General features: G+C 36.5%; 1 protein-coding gene across 4 annotated transcripts; it reads right to left on the reverse strand.

Annotated features, from left to right (window-relative positions):
- Positions 1-552: 552 nt before the first annotated feature.
- LOC107305370 (protein LAX PANICLE 2-like) lies at positions 553-16,987 on the reverse strand. 4 transcript variants are annotated; one of them, XM_040529625.1, is made up of 4 exons: positions 16,174-16,987; positions 16,034-16,087; positions 15,701-15,773; positions 553-963 (listed from the first exon to the last, which is right to left on the reverse strand). In XM_040529625.1, the coding sequence occupies exons 1-4, from the start codon at positions 16,884-16,886 to the stop codon at positions 919-921; spliced, it is 885 nt and encodes a 294-aa protein (XP_040385559.1). In that variant the 5' UTR covers positions 16,887-16,987; the 3' UTR covers positions 553-918. The 4 variants fall into 4 exon arrangements, with proteins under 4 accessions (XP_040385559.1, XP_040385556.1, XP_040385557.1 ...); XM_040529622.1 differs by lacking the exon at positions 553-963 and adding an exon at positions 980-1,584; XM_040529623.1 differs by lacking the exon at positions 553-963 and adding an exon at positions 3,298-3,965.
- Positions 16,988-22,863: the final 5,876 nt, after the last annotated feature.

Below are 22,863 nucleotides of genomic sequence, written 5' to 3' on the forward strand. Positions count from 1 at the left end.
TGTCGGTGAGCTCTGTAGCTGGTGCTACTCACTGGTATTGGTGCTTTGTCTTCTGTTAAAAGGGGACCTACCACACCTGCCTCAACTTTGTCTTACTCATTCCTGGCATGCTACATCAATGGTTCTTAACTATGTTTACTACAGTCAGTAAGTACCATGTCATAGTATATCCTCTGTCGGTGAGACCTCTGTATTGGAGTAGTGCCTGCTGCCTAACGCCATTTGTTTTTTTAAAACTATGTTTCTGTTCTAATGTATGTTGACTGCAACTTAAATGCTTCATTTAGTTATTTGAATGGAGAACTCCTTTTTACCCCCTTGAAATATTAAGACTTAACTCCTCAACTGTTTTTCTTTTCACTCTTTTTACCATCTGAATTGCTAAAACAGACTCACTTTGCTCCCTAGTAGAATTTATTTTTTGTATTGAGCCTTATATGACACATTATTAAGTGAAAAATTTGATATTGGCACTGCCATATATAATAAACGAGTATAAAGAGAGACATAAAAATTAGAAGTATCCTTATAGAGCAAGTAAACTGAGTGAAACGAAAAATAGTTTTGGACTTTAAGTACTCCAGCAAAATGATTTTTAAGGGAGTACATGGTGTCCTTCCTTATTTACTGAATTAAGTTCAATTTTTACAGGTCTCCATCCATTAAATAACTGTTTTGCGTTGTTACATTTTGTTTATTATTTTTTTGACCCCTCTCTATCTGTCATCGATACTCTGATCTATGCTTGCTTGCATTCCTCTCGTCTGTATCTTGACTTGTGATTAATCGTTTGCACTTCCTTGTCTTCGATGCTGACTTCGTACTGCCCACTTGCACTCTCTTTCATGATCCTGACATGCTACCTGAACACTAGGATGCTGCTTCATGGCACTTCCATTGTGCTGCATTGCGACATCATTAGGTCATCATCTCCAAATTTCCAATCTTTTGTACCAGAAGTTTCTGTGTTACAGATGGACAAAGTCGTGACATTGTGGTTAGGTTGGACTTTACACCTTCCCTTTTTTACCCTTCTCAGGTTCAGAAATTCTATTAACAACTTAAATGGGCACACAAGATTCTGGATTTGCTGCACACCCAAATATTTGGAGAAAGGTAAGTGCAATTTCATATAGAGCAATGTGATTGTAACAAAAATAATATCTTGGGAGTTAAATAAATATGAAAGAATTATTTCTCAGGGTTTTTGAAGTACACTTACACTTTGGGGTGTTACCTATAATCTAGTATCATTGGTGTAATGCTATCCTTTCTCATTGAATTGTGTGGTGAGGATTAGATGTTAGGGGAGGGGAAAAAAAGGAGGGAGGGGGAAATCAGTGCCTGTGGGCTGTGAAAACTAATTACAGTGTGAAAATTTTGCTGTGTCTGTCTGTCGGTGTCCCATTCTCCAGGTTGCTATCTCCTGCCATAATTCAGCGTCATGATCTGGTTCGTGCTCAGCGAGCCGGGGGCCGGCAAAACCGCTGCAGCCTCTGCCGGCGGGGTGCGCCAGATGGTGTCGCGGACGTGTTGCAGTGTCATCTCCGGGGGAAGGCGCTGCCCTCGACAGGTAATCTCTAACTGCAATATTCAATCCACATAATACATACGTATCAATGCACTTGTACTGTCAACTCTGTTGCCACTGCTACCACTGCTGATTGCTGAAGCAAGAAAATTTGCACAACCAGGAATGACAGGGGTGGTTGTCCGGGTGTTTTATGGAAAATAATTTGTGAATAAAAATTATACGTATTCAGTGATCTCAAAGTCAAGGTTGAAAAATAAACTTCGATAAAAAAAATCTCCAGAATTAATTCTAAATTTAAGATTAAAAATTTAAAATTTTGGCTTATATGCATAAGCGAAAAGACGGGTGTATTCATCTTGCAAAAGGCTGAAATGTGCACTCTGGTAAAGTTCTAGTTTAAAAAGCGTTTTTGTTTTTCCATGTCAGGGTGAAATAGACGTTGATGGTTTGTGGTGCTCTGTAATCTTGTTTTCATCTGGTCTATCTAATTTTCCGTTGAAGGAATTACTGGAAGTGATTATTGAAATAATTGCACCGCACAATATATCTGCAGTTTGGAACAACTAATTGACTGCTGTATCATGGTTTGTTCCGCTCGGACTATCAGAGCAATAGTTAAAGTACGAACCTTGGTTAAGATATGTGTACATATTATTCTGAAATCCCAGTATATTTTGGCAACTTGTATTTCTTCAGAAACATAGTCTCTAAACATTTTAAACATCTTAATTTGGATGATTGTCCTTAACTAATTCATGGATATAACCAGGCAGAGAGCCAGGGTAGGGTTATGGGAGAGGAGAGGAAAGGGGGATGAAAAGTATAGAGGCACACCTATATTAAACTTTTGTGTGTTGTTAAAGTATATACATGATGTATTCGTTTTTCTGTGAATTTAAAAGTTATGTGTAAACTATTTGGTGATCCAGAGCAATGCAGTTATGCAGGGTTGAATGTCTGAATCAAGTCAGGAATCCTTTACCCCTGAATTTCTAGACCCTGTAGTTCCTAATACTACCACACACATACTTTATTACTGCTAACAAAGTTCACATACACCATGCAGAAAAGGGCTTCTTTGTTTACTTTGAGGTTGAAAAGGCCAAAAAAAAAAAAAGAAGTGCAAAAATATAATGCAAAAAAGGGATGGCTAACCACTAGTGCCCAGGAAGGGCACTGTCGCGATAGAGATGTTTGTTAGGAGGCCAGAGTCCATCCACCTAATCCTAGCTGTTTATACTACAATATCTCTGGCTACTGATGTTTGCTTTGTCGCCTAGTAAACGTGTCACACGCCCTAAAACCAGTTTCTAGATTTCAATCCAGATTTTTTGAGGGGACATTGGGGAGCTTGTCAGAAGATTTTCAGATTTTATGAAGCAGCCAGCGAGAAACTAACTACTGAGAATCTGAAAAAAAAACTTTTGTAATTTATTTTATATATTCTATAACTATAGAAGATTAACTAACCTTCAAAGTTCAAAGAGGTCTAAGATAGCAAACTGCACACTCAAATATCTGAATTTCATACAAAGTGTGTGATGTTTGGTTTGGGGGGGGGGGGGGGGTTTGCCACCAAAATGGTACGGCTCGTTATTAGGAGGAATTGTAGCTTTTCCGCACCCAGATTATGACACGCCGTGCTGTATTAAGCTCAGTGATTACCTCGATCTTCACCGACAAAACATTATGCAAGTTGTGAGTTGCATGCATGCCACTGGACACTGGTGACAGAGGTACAGTACGGCGTTATGGGCCACAATTTCTGGGGGGAAGAACAAACAAAGAGGCGCAAAACAACACCTAATTCATGTTTAGGCAAGACATGGGAGTACTAGTGCCTGGAGTAGATAGATACTTGTCTCTCTCCCTTGTACATATACACTGTATATATAAATATATGTATGTCCCTCTCATGCATTGCGATATATAATATTGATTTGTACACATCATTTTCTCTAGGGTAGTGCTAGTAGTAGTGCTTTCTTCATGCATAGGGCGCTAGAAAGATTTAAACTATAGAAGTACTCTTGTTAGTGTCCTTGATTTTTTTTCTTCTTAAAATATATTCGATTTTTTAAATTTAGTATTCTTGTTTTCTTCAGTATTCCGTGGTATATATGCCATGGTTTCAGTAGTTTCATGCAATCTTAATTAAGGTTTATCTCAAAAAAATAAGACTAAAGATACCATAAACAATCATAGTAACATGATAGAGCTGCATATATATCTTCTGATCCCCCTATTTCATAGTATAACGCTTTCTAGCCAAATAAATTTATACATATATGTAAACAACATACATCAATTAATGGTTTAATCTAGGCAAAAAAAGGCATTACAATATAAAACAGAGAATAACAACATGCCTAAGCATATTCTTACCTTTTTCAAATTGAATTAGGTAAGGTGCAATGCAGCAGTACCACACCTACATGCACGTATATATATAAAGTCATCGAGAGTGATCACCAGTTATAAGAACGTTAGAGCACCATACAAGGTGGAACCAATAATACATAGATACATATGTATCTCATCAGCTATAATGATGATGACCTAAATTAAGATGTTCTGGTATACAATTATTAGTTTAATATAATGCATGGAACCAATAATACATATATATCTCATCAGCTATATATAATCATCAATGATGAGCTAAACTAATAAAGATGTGCTAGTATACATTATTAGTACTATAACATAATGCATGCATGGTTGGCATGCATGCAGAAAGGCATTTGTGTGTAGTGGTGGACCAATACATGCATATGTATACATATAATTAAACAGGCATGGTTGAATGGAAGCCGGCATGCACTACAATTTTGCGTGCAAGCTGACAACTCAACTACTGCTCGTCCTTTTGTTGTCTACAGATCGAGTACATACAATGTGCATATTCAATTTTTTTTGATCAGTTAAAAGTTTTGAAAATTTACTCCCTTAGCCAACTCATCAACCAATATGCAAAAAGAGTATATCGATCTTAATTTGTTTCTGTCTAGGTTTTAGTAAACCCTTCAGATAGCAGAATTAATGTTTGCATGCTAACATATATATGTATGACAAAAAAATTACTCTCTCTGTATTTTAATAGATGGTATTGTTAATTTTTAATATATTTTTTGAACATTTGTCTTATTAAAAATATATAATTATTATTTTATCTTATTGTGATTGAATTTATTATTAAATGTTTTTATTATAAGTTATATTTTCGCACATTTGTATACAGTTTTTGAACAGGTGAATGAAATTGAATGATGTCATCTATTAAAATATGGATTGAGCAATATTTTGGGAAACAAAAGGAAAAATTTGTGGAGGAACTAGCTAGAGGACCGTTTAGTTAGCTTAGTTAATTTAAGGTCAATGACATGTCTGATCAAAACGAGAAATGAAGTAGGATTTTAGAGAAAAGATAACCTGCACAAGTGCATGACGTACCCAATTAATATCGACTTTTCTAATTTAGAAATTCCTACACGAATAAATATGGGGCGGCATATTTGCTTTGAGTGCTTATAAATTTTCATATTTGAAAAAATAATAATTATACCTACATATATTTATCTACTCCATCCGTTCATAAAAATATAACAGATTTTGACCCTTTCATTTGTTGACAAATACAAGGGGTTTTAATATCCCAAGGAAAAAAATATACACCAAACATCACCTTAATTAGTTGCTCGTTCAATTTTTTTTAACTTGACAGTTATTGCTTTATTCATGATAAATATACCAAAAGTATATCAGACATCGTCTTGGTTGTAACATTTTTGCTATCCTTTTTCCATAAAAGTGCCATAATTCCTTATACTTGTGGACGAAATGAGCATTAAATTTCCTGGCCGTGAATATAACGGTAATAGCGTATGCCAAATATGTTTCATGTTGAACTACACTTTATTAATTAATCTACCAATACACAAAGCTAAAAAGAATCGGCGGTAGTTAGTTGTTTTTTTTGTTAGAGCAATTTACAGCTGGCTGGCCTGTGTCTAGGTATCGGCTAACAGTGTGCACAGCCTGTAAGATTTTGTAAGTCATAGACATATTTATGCATGCTTAGAAAGCAAGTGTGTATTTGCACTTGCCTAGATATATAGTACTAGCTACTACCTATTTGATTTCTCCAATAATCTCCAGTGTGTTACACTTAATTGCGTGTGTGTGATGCATTTATCGTTTTCTTTTCTAGTTTACAATGATGTCACCGGAATGACATCTCTAGAAATATATTTTTTTTATAATTTTCTATTGATAATTGTGCCATTGCGATTCAAGCCAACGACAAATTTACGGAAAAGAAGCATTTTACTCCAAAATAGTTTCTGCATCTTATATCTTAAAATATAGCTATATTTATAGGTTTACAAAGATAGTTATATATATTTTGAAACGAAGCCAGCACTTATATATATTACTAATTGTTTTAAGAGAATTGTTAGTTGTTGAGCCTCTGTATCTAGCAAGCTAGTACTTAGCTAATCTAATTAATTTGCTATAGGTCGCTATAGCTGCCCCCAATGCAGTACAGTGAGAGGCAGCAGCAGCAGCAGCTGTGTCGGTGGGGAATATACAAAGTACAAACAACGATCTCTACGACGTAATTAATTAAGGAGATCGCGACACCGCCATCGATCGATGGTACTTCCTTCGCTCACACAACTATTTAATTAGTACTAGCATCAATCAAACACTTATTAATAATAGTTTTATCATAATTATTATATGAGCTTTTATATCATTTTTGAAAACAATGAAAAATACCTTAGATGCCGAAAATTTTAGTGAATCTCAAAGATACTAAAATTTTTACATTGAAAAATACCTCAATATACTTTTTAAAAAGTTATTATTATTAGTATATTGGTATACTTAATGACAATTAGTAGTACTAATTAATTTCTTCGTCAAGCTAATGTATAGCTGTGTGTGTAATTAATGGACCCCAGCTAGCTTGCGATGGATCCGATTGATCCAGGTTGTGATTGGTGAACAGCGTATCGAGGTGTACTGTTGCACGATGTGTCAGCAGGATCGACCAGCTATAGCAGATTAATTAAGCATTCGCGTCCAAGGATATGTCAAAGTTGATGGGAAATTAATGAATGATCACGAATTATTTGGAACGAACGAACTCACTCCGTCCAAAAAAGAATTTCATGTTTTCAGTTTGTTGAATTATATAAATAAAGTTACTTCAAGACGTCCAAAAAGAATTTCAAAATTTCAGTTTGTAGGGTTATAAAAATAAAGTTATTTTAGGACGCCAAAAAGAATTTCATATTTTCAGTTTATTGAATTATAAAAATAAAGTTATTTTGGTACGACAAGCATATGAAAACAAAATTAATTATTTTCAGGTAATTAACCTAGATGTAACGATTGCAGTGTTGCTAATATTTCTCAACTTTGTCTCTTCCTCCGCGGCATGTTTATTTTCTGGAGCCGGATTAGTGTGACATATATGCATCCTTAATAATAATAATATTATCTATCAAAACCATTAGTGATCGTAAAGTTTATTACAATGTCCATATTTGAAATGTAGCACTTTTTGAACAGGAGTTTTTGCAGAAATACAATAAAGTTTTGTTCATTATTTCGAAATCGTGTTATAGTATGTTTCAAAAAAAAAAATGTTGCTAAGCTGAGGTTGTCGAGGATGGAAAATGCGGCGAGCAAGTTTTTTTTAATAACTCTCAACGATCGGCCTAACCTGGATATAGGGAAACTAAGTAGGTTAATTTAGACGTTATATAAGATTAGTTGCCCTGAAATTAAGGGTCTATCATTGGCTACACCCCATTGACCCTATCCTAGCTACATCGATCCATCTTTAATTTCTACTAGTATATATGTACGTTCTATTCGCCTAATAATGTTGTTTTCAATAATAATTCTTCAGTTGAATTCTGTAGCAACTAACACACTTAATTCGAAGTAATAATTTTTCAGTTGAATTCTGTAGCAACTAACACACTTAATTCAAAGTTTTTTCTAATACATTCTTAAGAGCAAGTTTAATAGTAGAGTCAGCTTACTGGCTATAAGCTAAACTAAAGTTTAACACATGTACTATAAGGTTGGATTTAAAATGTATCTCCTATCTTTATTTCCCCTATGCATTTAATGTATATTTTCTTGAAGTATATATGTGGAGAGCTAGCTTATATATAAAATCTAACGCAATTTTTTTATTTCTTCTCTCCTTCACATCAGTTTATAGTTAGATTATAGTTTACTATTATACTTTATACTTACTCTAAACATATATGCGTGCTAGCTAGCGTTTGTAAGATAGGGACTAGATCTAGCTCTTGGACTAATTAAACATGGCTAAAAAAAATTACTAGTACTTCTTCAAATTCGAAAGAACAGTATCAAACGACTAGCTAGGTACTAGGCTAGCTTGCAAATGCAGATATTTTGAAATAATTAAAGGTGAAAGCATGTGCCATAAATTAACTCACTTCCTTGTGATGTCGTTGGATCTTAATTAATTAATTGTTCTCAGTTTGTCGTATGTGTTTGTGTGTTCTATATTCTTTGAAGTCAAAACACATTTAATCATCTCGGCCGGGGAGAAAACTATATTTAGTGGTTACAACGAGGCTGTCATATAATTAATTACTTAATTAATTAGGAATTAGAAACATTGCATGATCCCGTGATGATGCACGTACTCTGTGAGTGATCGTTCCCGCCAAACCCACTACAAAAATGTTCTATATTATTCATGCATGATTCCAAGAACACGTTAACTGCATCAAACCCTAAATTAATTAAAAATTTTAGTACTAGCTAGTACTAATTAATACTCCTATTAGTTAGTTGACCCTACAACATAAACCATCCCGTGATGATTAATTGTTTCAGCGTGTTAATTAATGTTCACTTAATTTTCCCTTCACACAATTTCCTCTGTAATTACTGTAAATTAAGCGCTAAAAGAAAATAACGATTGTGCATTCCACATCGAGCATATACACACACAGACTTAACATCTTAAATATTATGCCTATGGTATTTTAAAGAAATGTCTTGTTTTTAATTAATTTGTGATTTTATAATTCATGCGCGCAATGGTTCGTGGTACGATCTCTTTAGTAATTGATGTATTTTAAGCAAACACGGAAATAAATTCCATTATCTTGAGAGAGAAATTGTTTACTATCCCGATATTTTTTCCACACGTTAAATTAAAAAAATAACAACAAATTCGATCTACTTACGTTGCAAAAGGTAATTTCATCCAAGTTCACATACTAGACAACTTCTGTGCATGCATATAAACATATATATATGATCCAACTCATGGATCCATCCACTTATTTTGTATCCTATGCTGCCGTTATGTTAGTGTTATTACCATCACGGATACAAGGTTTTCACCTTTCTCCGAGGTGATATATCGATGATTCGTTTCTGTATCGATATTATCATTTATAATAAAGGACATGAACCCTCTCTATTCACTTTCCATAAACATGCATCGATCGATCAATGGCGATCAATGTACAGAGATATATCTATATAGCTGCAGGGGATTTAGCTGCCAGTGGGTGTGTACGTACGGAGTTCATGTGTTAGGTCTCACGTCCATTCACTCGTGAAATTCAGCTCCAACCAATTATATTTGGAACCTCACTTATGTACCCACAGCCTCTCAATTCAAGCATATATATACTGCTATATATATCACAGTATTATGTACACACGATTAATTAACTATATATAATCCCCAAATGTGCATGTACTCCCTTCAAAACTTGTCTACCTTCTGTCCACTAATTAAGTAATACCAAGTTACTTTTTCTAGTTTAAGAAGATGACGTATTAATTTACTAAGGTCTATTATTTGGATATATTAGGACTTTCTCATCTTCTATGAAAATAATATAAGTGTCAACTTATTTTTTGTATATTTGAATAGATGACACGTTGAATTTTTGACAAACGTTTGATCATTCGATTTATTCAAAAATTTTATGCAAATAAAAAATAAATTATAATTAAAATATATCTAGTCATAAATTCTATTATGATAAAATATATAATAATTAAGTATGTCTTTTAATAAAATAAATGATCAAACATGTGTCAAAAAGTTATATACGAACCGTTTATAGATGGATGATGATGGTCAAAGTCGCATATATATCGAAGAGGGTCATATTCGTTGCGAGAAAAAAAATGTATGTCGTCAGCAGGAGAAACTTTAGGTTCTAGTCATGATATGGGGCACAGTACATACGTATAGGGCTTATTGCAATGATAGTTAAGTTGACAGCTCAAAGTGGCCAAATTAAGTTAGGACGTCTACCTACCTCTTCTGGCTCACTAATTTACAACAATTAACGTACCCTTGATTACGCCAAATCTCACTAGCTAGGATATCATAATTAGGCCACGTTCGGCATGGGTAATAGAAGAGTTAGTTATCTGCGTGTGGAAAAGATAGTAATAGATTAGTATATGATTGATTAATTATTAATTATTAAAATTATAAAACAGATTAATATAAATTTTTAAAGCAACTTTTCTATAGAAAATTTTTATAAAAATATCTCGTTTAGCATTTCGGGAAGCGCGCTCGTGGAGTACAAGGAAATATGGGGTCAGGGAGGAAGAGCCGAATCGTGGCTTTAGTCAACTGTGTACTCACGCTCCCTTTGTGCTAAAATAAATTACTACTTTGGTAAATTTTATGCAAATTAGTACTCTAATAAAATGATATATACACCGCTATTTACTTACCATTTTGATGATGAAAAGATGTGTTAACCTTATTCCCACTATATATATAGGTTATGCACCTTCAGTAACATATATGTATAATTCGATTCTATGGAAAAAGAAAGGCTCATAAAACATATATAGTTATTTTGGTAGGCGGGATAAATAATATCCTCATTTATAGGACAAGTGGATACCTGAATTTTAGTAGACTTACCCTAATATTTTTAGGGTCCCATATCGTAGGAGTCTATTTTAGTAAAGTTAAGAGCTACTCATTCCATTTTATTTTTGCTGAAATTTTTCTTGCTTTCATATATATATAGGGTGAAGAAGTAATAGATTATTGAGTGCAAGGGCTTACAAGAGCAAATAAATTTTAGTTTTGAGAGAAACTGCATAAAATTGAAACGGACGAAGGGCTTGCTCTAGTTGAGCTATGAATAAAAAGTATATACCATTTTTATTGCTCTAGATTAGGGTAGAAACTCTATACCCCTAATTGACTTAAAGCACATGATGATCTAGTCGTTTAATTACTCACTAATTGCACTTTCTCATTGTCTAATGATGTTATATGTTACAATATTTTTCAATTATACGAAAGACGCATACGTGCACACATCTCCTAACATTTGCGCATGCACCACCCGCACACATTCACCAGTGTCCCTTATTGTATATAATTTGGCTTTACTTTCCCTTTTTCTCCTTCTTTTGGTTTTCTTTGTACTTTGAACTTTCCTCCTCGATAGAACATGGATGATTGTTTGATTTTTTTCATGAAAAAACCAAACGATATATTTGTAAATATAAAATATTTTATAAATCAAACTTATATATATTTTTAGCGATCTAAAAGCCAAGCTGAGAAATAAAATTACAGTAATTTTTTTAAAGTCAACTCCAAATTGAAGATTGAAAATTCAAATATTAGCTTATAAATATAAGCAGAAATAAAAAGATGGGGGCACTTCATCTCGTAAAATTTTAAAAAGAAGTTATAGAACAGAAATACCTAGCTTGTGTGCAATATTCATGTACAGAATATGTACAATCCATCAAAAGCTAAGGCCAATGTCCAACAAAAAAAAAAGAAAGTACTCCGTAGGAAAGATGGAAAGGAAAGGGAAAGAGAAAAAAAAAAAGAAGGAAAAGATGAATGGGCCACCTACTAGAAGATGTCCAAACATAAAACAAAAGGGTCTATACATGCATGGCTCAACTACCACTCTAGCTATGTAGAGGAGCATTTTGAAATTATATGTGATTAGCAAGCAGGGATTGCGACGGTACAATATAACAAGCAATACAATGTAGCAGAAAGTAGTATTTTGACATTTTGTGATGTATATTTTAAATGTGTAAGTATGCACAAGCTAATTAAAACATAAAAAAAAGAAAAGTAGTATCCCTTTCAAAAAAAATAGTGATGTTTTACTATATACCATTTTTAAAGGCTATATAGCTATAGCTATAGGGATGAGTCTTTAGTGTTGATAATAAACTTGAACAATAAAAATGTAAATTTTAGAAGATTGTTTAAAATATTTTCAATTCCTTCCTGCATAAAAATACATGTGTCAAATTAATTAAATTTCCATCAGTTTGATCTACACACTAGCTAAACCTGAATTTATTGTGCCAGGGACATATTAGTAATATTAAGGTGAACGCGCGTTAATTAATGAATCAATGGCAGCAATATTTTTCAGGCAAATTGACAAGTTTATTTTGAATTGGTATAAAAATATAGTTTGGCTGTTTAAGGGGTTGAGGCATGGTATTATATATACTGTAATATTTTTTTTTGAAACGATCATTTTATTTTATGAACGCAGAATTTTCGGTGCACCTCATGAAATTATATATATATATATATATATATATATATATATATATATATATATATATATATATATATATATATATATATATATATATATATATATATAAGCATGTATAATTGCGTTTGAATATTTTAGTGAATATATCTTCAGGATTTCTGAAGGTTACGTTTTCCCTATACAAAAGGGATGGAATAATCAAGCAATTAATAATGTCACACTGTACAGCACAATTGTCTGTGTATCATCAAGAAGAAAAAGGTAAAGGTAGTACATTGTAGGGCTATGGAATCATTAACCCTCTTTGGATTTGGAATCAGATAGCACTTGCTGTAAAGATTCGTCAAGCGCTATAATAATGGCCCAATTGAAGAAGTACTATACTATAATTAACGTACTATAAACACGTGAGTTTACATATTTATATTTATATATTATGGTTAATTTGTCTTCCCATGTCGACTTCTTTCTCTCTCTTCTTTTTTCCTTTTCAGGAGAGTTGTGTTATTCAATTTTGTCCACAATAGAATTCAAAGATAAGGCTAGTTGGTATAGTACGTAGTTTACTGTTCCAGAAGATTGAGAAATTTATACAAAATGCAAAATACTTTCGAGATCGAATTCCATGTCTTGTAGTATATATGTGAAATTTTAGTTTTGTCTGTTTGCAATTGGCATCAAGTTGTTGTTTTGTTGAAGTGATGACAACAGTGTGTCTTCTCTCATGCATGCAGGCAGCAGCAACCACCCAATGCACATTGCAGCACCGACAATTTTCATCCATCATATTACTACAACTTGTATGCAGTGAATAGTATATGCATCCTTTTAGCACAGGATTTTTAAATTAAACCAACTGGTCTCTGTAGTTTGACCATGTACGCAAGTAGCATAAAACCTCCCAGATATCCATGTTTGAAATATTTTTTTTCTATTTAGTGGGATGGGATTTAATTTCATTTACTACCGAATAGAGTATTTCTTAAAATTAGAAATTACTGTGCCAGTTAGAGGATTTCTGTAGTATAAGTTTGTGGTGCCTCCTGGTTAAGGTATCACAAATTAAAAAAAAAAAGGTGTTGCCACTTGATATACCCCCCTAGGGACAGTAAAAAAATGACTGAAATTTAACATGGTTTTAAACAGTTTATAAATACTTATGGGTTATGAAATCTCGGACGATGTTTTCCCGATGATGTACTATAGAAAATTAAAAAATGTCTAAAAGAAATGCTTTCCGTGGTTGCTACAACAACATAGAAGTTCTTTTACTGTACTAGGATGCATGCATGGCTAGCTACATTTTCTTTTTGCATCGATTCACATGCTAGCTTGAGGCAATATACTATTTGGGGAAGCTTCCTAGGAGCTAGCTAGAGCTTCTAGCAGAATCTCCAGCTCCCCAAACAGTGCAAGTTCTTATTTAGATTATAAAAATATATAGTTGTAAAATTTAGATAATGAATAGAAGCTGAAAAACATATCTTTTTTGGATTCTAAGAATCTGACTTCTTAAAATTGTAAAATTCCCCAAACATAAGCATAGATTGACGTCACGGGCCGACTGGTTATTGCAACAAGAATCCACGTGCCAGTATGATTAGATCTCTCTTGGTAGGGCAGATATAGAGTACATTTGTGCAATGTGGCTAACCAGCTAGCAAGCAGCAACAAGCTACCATCTATGAAGCAGCTTCCCAATCAGCTAGCTTATTAGGGAGGCATATATATATGCCACAAACAAAAGCATACATTGTGGTATATAGGATGGTGCATGACTTTCATTGCATTAGGTGAGACGTGGCCCTTTTTGGGGACAGTAATATCTTCAGGTAAACTCAATACCCCTCACACACTTCCCATCGATTTCTCGCGAATTATATATAGGTACCGCGCCTCTGTCCTTATTCCGAATAAATTTTAGGTGCACGCTAATTTATATAGGCTCATGTCTAAGCGATCGAGAATAATATTTTATGCATTTTTCTCGCTTTACATGATATTAATTTGGAAATATATATATTGTTTTTTACTGAGTCTAATATATATGTTGTTTTCCATTGATCACCAAGGCCCCAGCTAGAGCCAGCAGGATCATGGGGGACATGACTATCGGTGTATATTTGGCTTCTTTGTCCAGTCCATTTCAGGCAAAACAAAAACCGTGAAAAAGTTAATCTTGCCATGATGCATAGACAAGATATATATATGCAACAAACCCAAAAGCTGCATGCCAACAACAGCCATAGACTGCATGTAAAACAGTCAAATTAAACATAGTAGAGATCGATGTGGCTTAATTCAGGACGTACACAAAAACCTAATTAATTAAGAAGAAATGGAACCTTAGGCAGCAACAAAAGCACGCAGAGAGTGAGAGATAGAAAAGATGAGAGAGAGAGAAAGAGAAGAGAGAAGCTAGAGAGAGAGAGGACCTTAATCATGGGGGCCGGGGTCACCCAGCCATGATGTAACAAGATGGACGGACACCCCTCACCTACACCATTTTGTCACAACAACAACAACAAAGACCTATTGGAATCCCGACATCCAAACTACTGTCCGTAGCTCTAAAGCTCCTTTCACCTACCATTTTTTTTTTTTGGCTCACCCCTCTCTCCCTCTCCTTGCTTGCTGCAAATATATCTCATGTCATTACCCTCTCTCTCTCAATTAGGTAATTAAAACGCCACTATAATTTAATTAATTCAACCCAGATGCATGCACTACTACTAACCATGCATCTAGATATATGGATGGATGGATTAGCCAAGCATGTAATTAAGTGGCTAGCTGTTTGACGATAGGTTATTAGTAGTAGCAAAGACAACCTTCCAACACCCTGCTGGCCCTGCCCTTATTTGTGCATGCCACTTGTGTCCTACAAACTTGTTCTCTAGTCTGTGTTCTTTTTCTCAGTTCAGTATTGTGGTGCTCTCTTTTTCTTTTATGTATATGTATATGTGATACCAGAAAGATACATTTTTGTATCCAGGGGATAATATTTATTATTATGTGTACAGACAAATTAATGTATTTTCCCAAGAAAAATGTTTATGTATTTGCCAGCAAAAACAAAATTAATGTACTTCGATTATATATGGAATTTCGCATAAGAAAAATTAATCTATCTCCCACACAGAAAGAGATTGTGGTGTATATTCTACTCGTGTTCGGCCGGGTTGTGTGAAATTTTTGTTATGTACAGATATACTTTTTGTGTATATTTGTAGCACCCCTAAACTTTTTTTTTGTATTTTAACTATCATTTTTTCTGATCCTATTAATAAAACTCAGTGGTCTAACAAAAACTGTGTTTCACCCAGAGCTATGACCCACAGTGTGGGGACTACTAAACTACAACAAAGAAAAAAATCGATCTAGTTGCGAAACTCTTGATCAAAACCGCAACGAATTGAGAAACAGTAAACAAACAAACAAACATTGTTGCACACCCATTCACAGAAAATTAAACAAACATGCATGGCCATAAAAAAATATATAAAGACAAGGTAAAGACAGTGAAAATAAAATTTTGAACAAAAAAAATATATGCATGACATACCTGTGAATCATCCTCAAGGCCCAGCTTGTTAACCAGGTACCTCATCACTACTCTAACTGTCATCCTCCCATCTCTGTTGCCCACCAAAACACACACACACAAAACACATCACCAAGTCAATGTGGCTTCATCAAAACATATATAAGTCCATCACCAACAAGAACCAAAAAAAAAATTGTACAAATAAAATAACCAAAACTATAATTTAACCTCTCTATATATATATATATCGAGAAATTAATTAATGAACTATATAACATGTAGAAGAGAAGAGATATGATATTAAGGAGAGTTTTTTTTTATGATGAGAATTACTAGGTAGGAGGAGCTAACCTAACCCTCAAGAAGCTCCGGGTTATCTGCGGCAATGGCGGCGGCTCCCTCCTCCTGCATGGATCAACGGCAACCGCATGAGCTAACCACCCACATTGCCTAACCGACGCGTGCACGGACGCCATGGCGCGCGTACTCACTGGTTCTGCGCCGCCCGGAGCACGAACCACGTGCCGGCCTCGTGCGCCGGCGGCGGCGGCGCGGCGGCGACCACTGAGCCCACCGACGACGACGACGACGCCGCGGCCGGGGAGGAGGAGGACGAAGGCCCCGCTGGATGGACCGAGAGGCGCAGCTCGGGGTCGGCGGCGGCAGCGGTGGCCGGGCGCGACGACGTCGAGGGGCCGGCCGCGGCTTCATGGAGGACGTCGGTCCTTGGCCGTTTCCGGCGCGACGTCGACGGTGAGCCCGGGGACGGGCCGAGCCCGAGCTGCAGGCTCAGGCCGGCGTCGGTGCCGCCGCCGCTGCTGGTGCTACTGGTGCTGGGCTCCTGGACAACGACGTCGCGAGGCGGCGGGTGCTGCTGCTGCTGTGGGTGTGGCTGCGGCGGCGGCGGCGGCAGCGCCTGCTGCTGCGCCGCTATAATTAGCTCCGGCTGCTCGGGCTGCTGCTGCTGCTGCTGTGGCGGTGGCTCGGCGGTGTCCTTGCTCTGCCGGTGGGGATGCGAGGGGTCCTGTGCCATGGACCTCAGGCCGTCGCTGCACCGTCGATACCAACAACACCAACACCACGACGACGGCGACGACGACGGTGACGGCGGCTGTAGGCTACTGCTTGTACGGAGGAGGCGGCGAACGTCAACGGCGGCCGGCCCATGGGCGTGGCGGTGCGGCCGGAGCAGCAACGTCACCATCCTCTCATGCCTCCTCCCCTCTTGTGGCGTTGCGGCGCGCCGCGGCCGACACCACCATGGGAGAGAGAGGTATAAGAAGAAGAAGAAGAAGGTGCAATAGGAGGAAGAGGAAGAAGAATGTTCAAAGGAGAAGGGTGCCTTTCATTTATAGGTAGACAAGCTCCATTAATGTACACACACTTACACTCTCTCTAATCACTTTTTAATCTCTCTCTCCCTCACTCTCTCTAATTAATTACTCCCTCCCTACTTTTTTGTTTGACGTCATTGGCTTTTAAATATAAATTAAATCATTTGTCTTACGCAAAAAATATATAATTATTAATTATTCTGTAAATAATAAACTAATTCTAAAAATAATATATAGTTATACATATTTGACAATTTTTTTAATATAACAAATAGTCAAACATATATATAAGAAGTTAACTGTGACAAATTAAGAAAACCGAAGGAAGTGCCTATTAAGAGCTAATTAAGTGGTAATAGAGCTTGAGAGTGAGAGAGAGAAGCTGGTAAGACGTCAACGGCGATTGCACAGTGCCCAACTTTGATCTGTGGATGGGTGAATGGAATGGTTGGATGGATGTACAACAAGACAGGAATAATTTCCCATTCTTTATGGGAAAAGAGCATTTTGTGCTGAGGTCATCACATGCCATGCACTGCTATGGTTGCATCTCTGATCATGACCACTGGGAGGAGAACTAGTTTATGGTTACCAACACAACACACATATATGTGTACACACCTATGAAAAAAAGCTTGAGTATTACATTAAAGTCCATATGAATTTACATGTCTAGAGTTACGAGTTTCTTAGAATTTATTTTTAAATAATTTTTTAACTTTACAATAAGTTAATTCATTTATTTCCCACTCAAATTATTAATACAAACGAATAATTTATGATCTACTACCTCTATTTCATATTACTACCTCTATTTCATATTATAAGACTTGCTAGTCTTGTCTAAATTTATCAATTGATATATATATATATTATCATCTATATGAATCTAGACAAAATTAAAAAGTCTTACATCGTGAAAGAGCGGAAGTAGTATCATCTAAGCAGATAATTAAGATGGAAAGCAACTGGGCCGATCCTGGCCCACATCTTGTGTAATCTCCAACAATTATCTAAATCTTCTCATGTTTCTAGTGTATTTAACTCTGATACACGAGCTAGAGGTCAACTACACAATTGTTTTTCCCAGACATTTTACCTCCAACTTTTCATGAATCTTGTATATGTGATGATACTTGCATGTCACGGACTATTCTGTTGCTACAGCATTCAGATATTGTGTAACTCTAATAGTGGTGATCTTGTTGATGGTGGGGGCACACATGCATGGAGGAGACAGTGCTGATCAGTGAGCTGGATGATGAAACGAGTTGACCCTAGCTAGATGAACAGATCTAGTAGCTAGCTAGGCAACGACTTCGGTTTCTTTTTTAATGCCGTCGACTTTTTATTTATATTTGACCCTTCATCTTATTCAAAAATTTTGTCCAAATATACAAAATTATAAATCACACTTAAAGTTACTTTAGTAATAAACTAAATCATAATAAAATAGTCAATAATTATATAAATTCTTTAAATAAGACGAAGGGTAAAACGTAGATTAAAAAGTCAACGGCGTTAAAAAAATTGGAGGGAGTAACAATTAATAGTAGTAAATTAATTAACTATTAATTGATAAGCTTCCATAAAATAAACTACATCTAAGCTATAATCCAATCAAGCCACCTGCATTAATTCTCTCTTTATCTTAAAAATTATATAAGAGCAATAGATTTACACGAAAGAACAAAAGGATCTATCTCTTCTTTAGTCAACTAGAATAACAAAGAATAGATATAAAACATCTACTCTCTTTTGAACTACATGGAATTTCTTTTGACTTCTTGTTTAGGTAACGGACAGAATCCGATGAATCCACATGTTTTGTAAATTTATTTATTAAATCATATACTATCTTCATTCCAAAATATAAGAATCTCTTATTTATTTATGATGTCACTTTAAGTCACTTCAATGGTCAGTATTTAACTTTTGAATTTCTTAGATTCCTTTTCAAAGCGCCTTGTTGGCTCGAGACTCATTGGAGTAATTGAAACCAAATAAATAAGTGCAAGAATATTTATATTATGGTACAAATTTTAAAACCTATAAATGTTTATTTTTTTGTATGGAGGGAGTATTAAAAAAACATCTTAAACATATAACCACATGAAGTATTTTTATGATAAATCCAATGATATCATAGTCTATATAGTAAATAATATTTTTTATATGTTAGTGAGTTAACATTTTGATGTTTGATCACACATCCTAAAACTACTCCATGCGTCCTTAAATATATCAACTTTAGCATTCAAAATTTGTCCCAAAATATAGCAACTTCTACATCTACATTCTTTTTTCAACTAATCACAAGCTTCTAAAGTTTGTCAGCTACTTCACTTTCTTAACAAATGAAAATGGTTCTCCATTTAATTTAACCAACTTTCTTAATACCTGTGCCTAGTTATAAAACTTCTTATATTATGAGACAAAGTGTGTAGCTACTAACCTAATATCTACAATAGAAAAAATAAATTCGATACCAAAAATGAATATTTGGTTCTGTAAGCACCATTTCAAATCTTGAGCCTGACCCCTTCACCAAATTAATCTCCTCAATGCAATGTTTGGCCTTAGGTAGGTCAAAACAGCTGTGACAGACAAATCAGTGCTAGGGTTAGCTTTTGTCTTGTTACAATTGTGAATCACTGTTGATTAAAGGTGGTAATCGGTCTATAGTTATCAGTATCACCACGATGTACCCAGCTCCATAGTGAATGGGTGTTCTTTCATTGGAGAGCCGAAATAAACTCATGTGTATAACACTACTACAGATAGCATTTTTGCATGCGGGCCGAAACCATCTTCGCATGCGGTTGGCCTGCCCGCATGCGCGAAAGTATGCAAAGATCACCATTCGTGCATGCGGGCGGCCTAGCCGCATGCAAAGATCGCATGCGGCCAGGTAAGACGACTGCATGCAAAAATAGACTTTTGCAAAAATACTTTTGCATGCGGCTGTGTACATGAACCGCATGCGAAGATCGATTTTCGCATGCGGACATGGATTTTCCCATGGGGCTACGTACATACGAAAGGTTATTTTTGCATGCGGCTTGTTAGGTAAACCGCATGGGAAAATCCATGTCCGAATAGCATATTTAATATTTTTTTTAGCCTTTTGTGAGATGTGTCTCATATTTAATATTAAATTATTGAGGTATGTATTCAGACAGTAGGATTTCTGTTATTTCTAAAACAAACATGAAATTCATAACGAAATTTGTACTTTAATTACATATGAAAGTAATAATGTTACATATGCAACAGTTGAATAATCAAATGTATAATTAGTGTACATGTCATTACATATGTTCTTTCTCCCACTCTCTGAGAGATTTAAATTTGTCGTCTAAAGCAAGTTCACTCTCCTTATCATAGAAGAGACCTCTTGCGTTGCAGATATCACGACGAATGAAGCAGCAAAGGTCGGCCCCCACGTTCCAGATTGTCTTGTCGTCGAATCGTTCTGCAGGATGGGGGATTTGCGGGATCTGCGTGTAGAAAGGAATATGGAATGGTATTAAGTGAGATTTGTGTGCAAGCTAGCTGGTTTTCTTTGTAAACAAGAGGTCGTCGACTTACGTGGTCACTTGTTGTTCTGTACCTCCCGTTGACTTTGAGCATTTCGCACACGTAATATCCGCACAAGTTGGTTCCTGGTGGTTGTTTGTGACACTGGGATATAATTACGAGAGACAGATCTCAGTAGACATAATGAAGTACGTAATGTTTGATAAATTCTATAATTGGTAAATATATGTTAGTACTGGCCAGCCAGTCCTGATGGATAACTTCTTCTTGGACGGATCCTGTATTGGACCGCCTCTTTTGCGGTAGTACTTGTGTGCTCTGTTTGAAGAAAACAATTGTTTATTTCATACATAGAAGACTAGTAGACACAAACAATGTATATTAATGAAATGTTTAACACTTATAAATTAAAAATAGTGAGAAATTCCATAAAGGTATCCTTGTCATAGTGTGCAGGGTCCAATGATATGATCAATTGCTCTTTTGGATATACAAGAAATAAAATGTAGTGATCTCTGCATTTAAGAAAGGCTAATTAGAGACAGACAAATCCACAAAGAACTATTAGTTTAACATAAATTACGGAAAGCTTACTTCAACGCGTAAGGGACCATTAAGACATCTTTGTCGGTGTGGGCCAACATTGCTAGTGCTAGGTATTGTGCTACTTCTAGCTTTTTCCTGTTGTGCAGGTTCTGCACAAAGTCTTTCTTTTCCTGGGGGATCTTGCCAGCCAATTGAGCGCAATCAGCTCTCAGCTCAACGGTGTATTGTGTTCTGTAGATTCTTGTTGGATCAAGGTATCCAACCGATGTTCCAGTTCTATCGGCTTCGTGAAATTGCATCCTGGACAATGAAATTTAAAGTAGTGAGATTTTGTTTGTTTGTTTGGGATAATACGTGTAACGTATATAAAAGAGTTTAGACTTATAGACAGAACGCCGCAACGAGATTCACGTCCATTTTATCTAGCTTGTAGAGGGCGTACAAGTCTCGGGACGACGGCGCTTATAAAACCAAGGCCCTTCCTTGAAGCCTTGATATACCATTCATGCATCGCTCTCATTTCCCAGGGTACATCGTTCAAAAGATAAGTTGGCAAGAATGGCTTGCCATACTCATAACTTTCAGGCACATCTACAGATAACCAAGATTGAACTTCATCACCTTGAGCCGCTAGTACCGGCTTCTGGTTGTCTGTCATGACGTTCGCAAGTTCTTTTCTCTTATCAGAATTTCTGAACGCTGAAAACATGAACTTTTCCTTATCCTTGTCAATCTTCTTTGGGTCGTAGGTCGATGTCATCTTTGGAATTAACGACGAGGTTCGGATTTAGTGCCTACAAGTATAGGCACTTGTTCTACTAGGGGTTCGGATTTAGTGCCTACAAGTATAGGCACTTGTTCTACTAGGGCAGATTGAGGTGTTGCTGGAGAGGACTGAACTGGTCGCACAAGAGGAGGGCCAGGCTGTTTAGCTGGGGAGGTGGGAGTAGCCTGTTGTGCAGCGGAGGGGGGAGCAGGTTCTGCATGAGTGGGAGGAGTAGCCTATTGCGTAGGAGAGGGGGGAGCAGGTTGTTCTGCATGAGTGGGGGGAGTAGCCTGTTGCGTAGGAGAGGAGGGAGCAGCTGGTTGTGGAGGGGAGAGGGGTGGAGTAGGTTGGCGAGGGGGCGACCTAAGTGGTGGGGGTGACGATAGACCTAAAGGCGAGGGTGGTCCAGTAGGTGACGGTGGTGCAGGAGCGGCAACTGTCTTCTGTTGCAATGAGTATGGAGTTGAAGATCCCAGTGCTGCAATAACTGCCGTGGTCAAGATTATGTCTCGGCGGTGCCATAAGATAAACTGATTTACCGCATCGCCAAGAAGTTCAATCCCCTCCGGCGCAGGGATGTCTAGTTCCATAGAAATATGGTCGCTATGGACCTTGGTGACCTGTACCCTTGCATAATCATCAAGGATTTGGGTGTTGTGGAATTGACGCCCAGGTATCGCTAAACCAGTGGCAACCTCCTTGGTCTTTCCCGCACGGCCGAAAGGTACAACAAGTGAGCACGACGTTGGTCTAGTTATACCATCGACGAGGAAGGAAGTTGTCTCCACTGAGCCTACACTGCTCGGTACATGAGTTGTTTGTGGTGGAGATTGGGCGGTCCGTTGGCCTTCAGGGAATAGTCTTGGAAATGCTGTGGGGTTTTCAGCTGCCAACGAGTAGAAGTGTTCCTTCACTTGCGCATAGATTTTGTCTGATGGGTCGCATGCGGCTTGTCGACCCACCCCCGTGGAAGCGATTTTTCCAAGCGTCGCCAC

This window comes from Oryza brachyantha, chromosome 12, assembly GCF_000231095.2.
Source record: "Oryza brachyantha chromosome 12, ObraRS2, whole genome shotgun sequence".
In the NCBI taxonomy this organism is placed as follows: domain Eukaryota; kingdom Viridiplantae; phylum Streptophyta; class Magnoliopsida; order Poales; family Poaceae; genus Oryza; species Oryza brachyantha.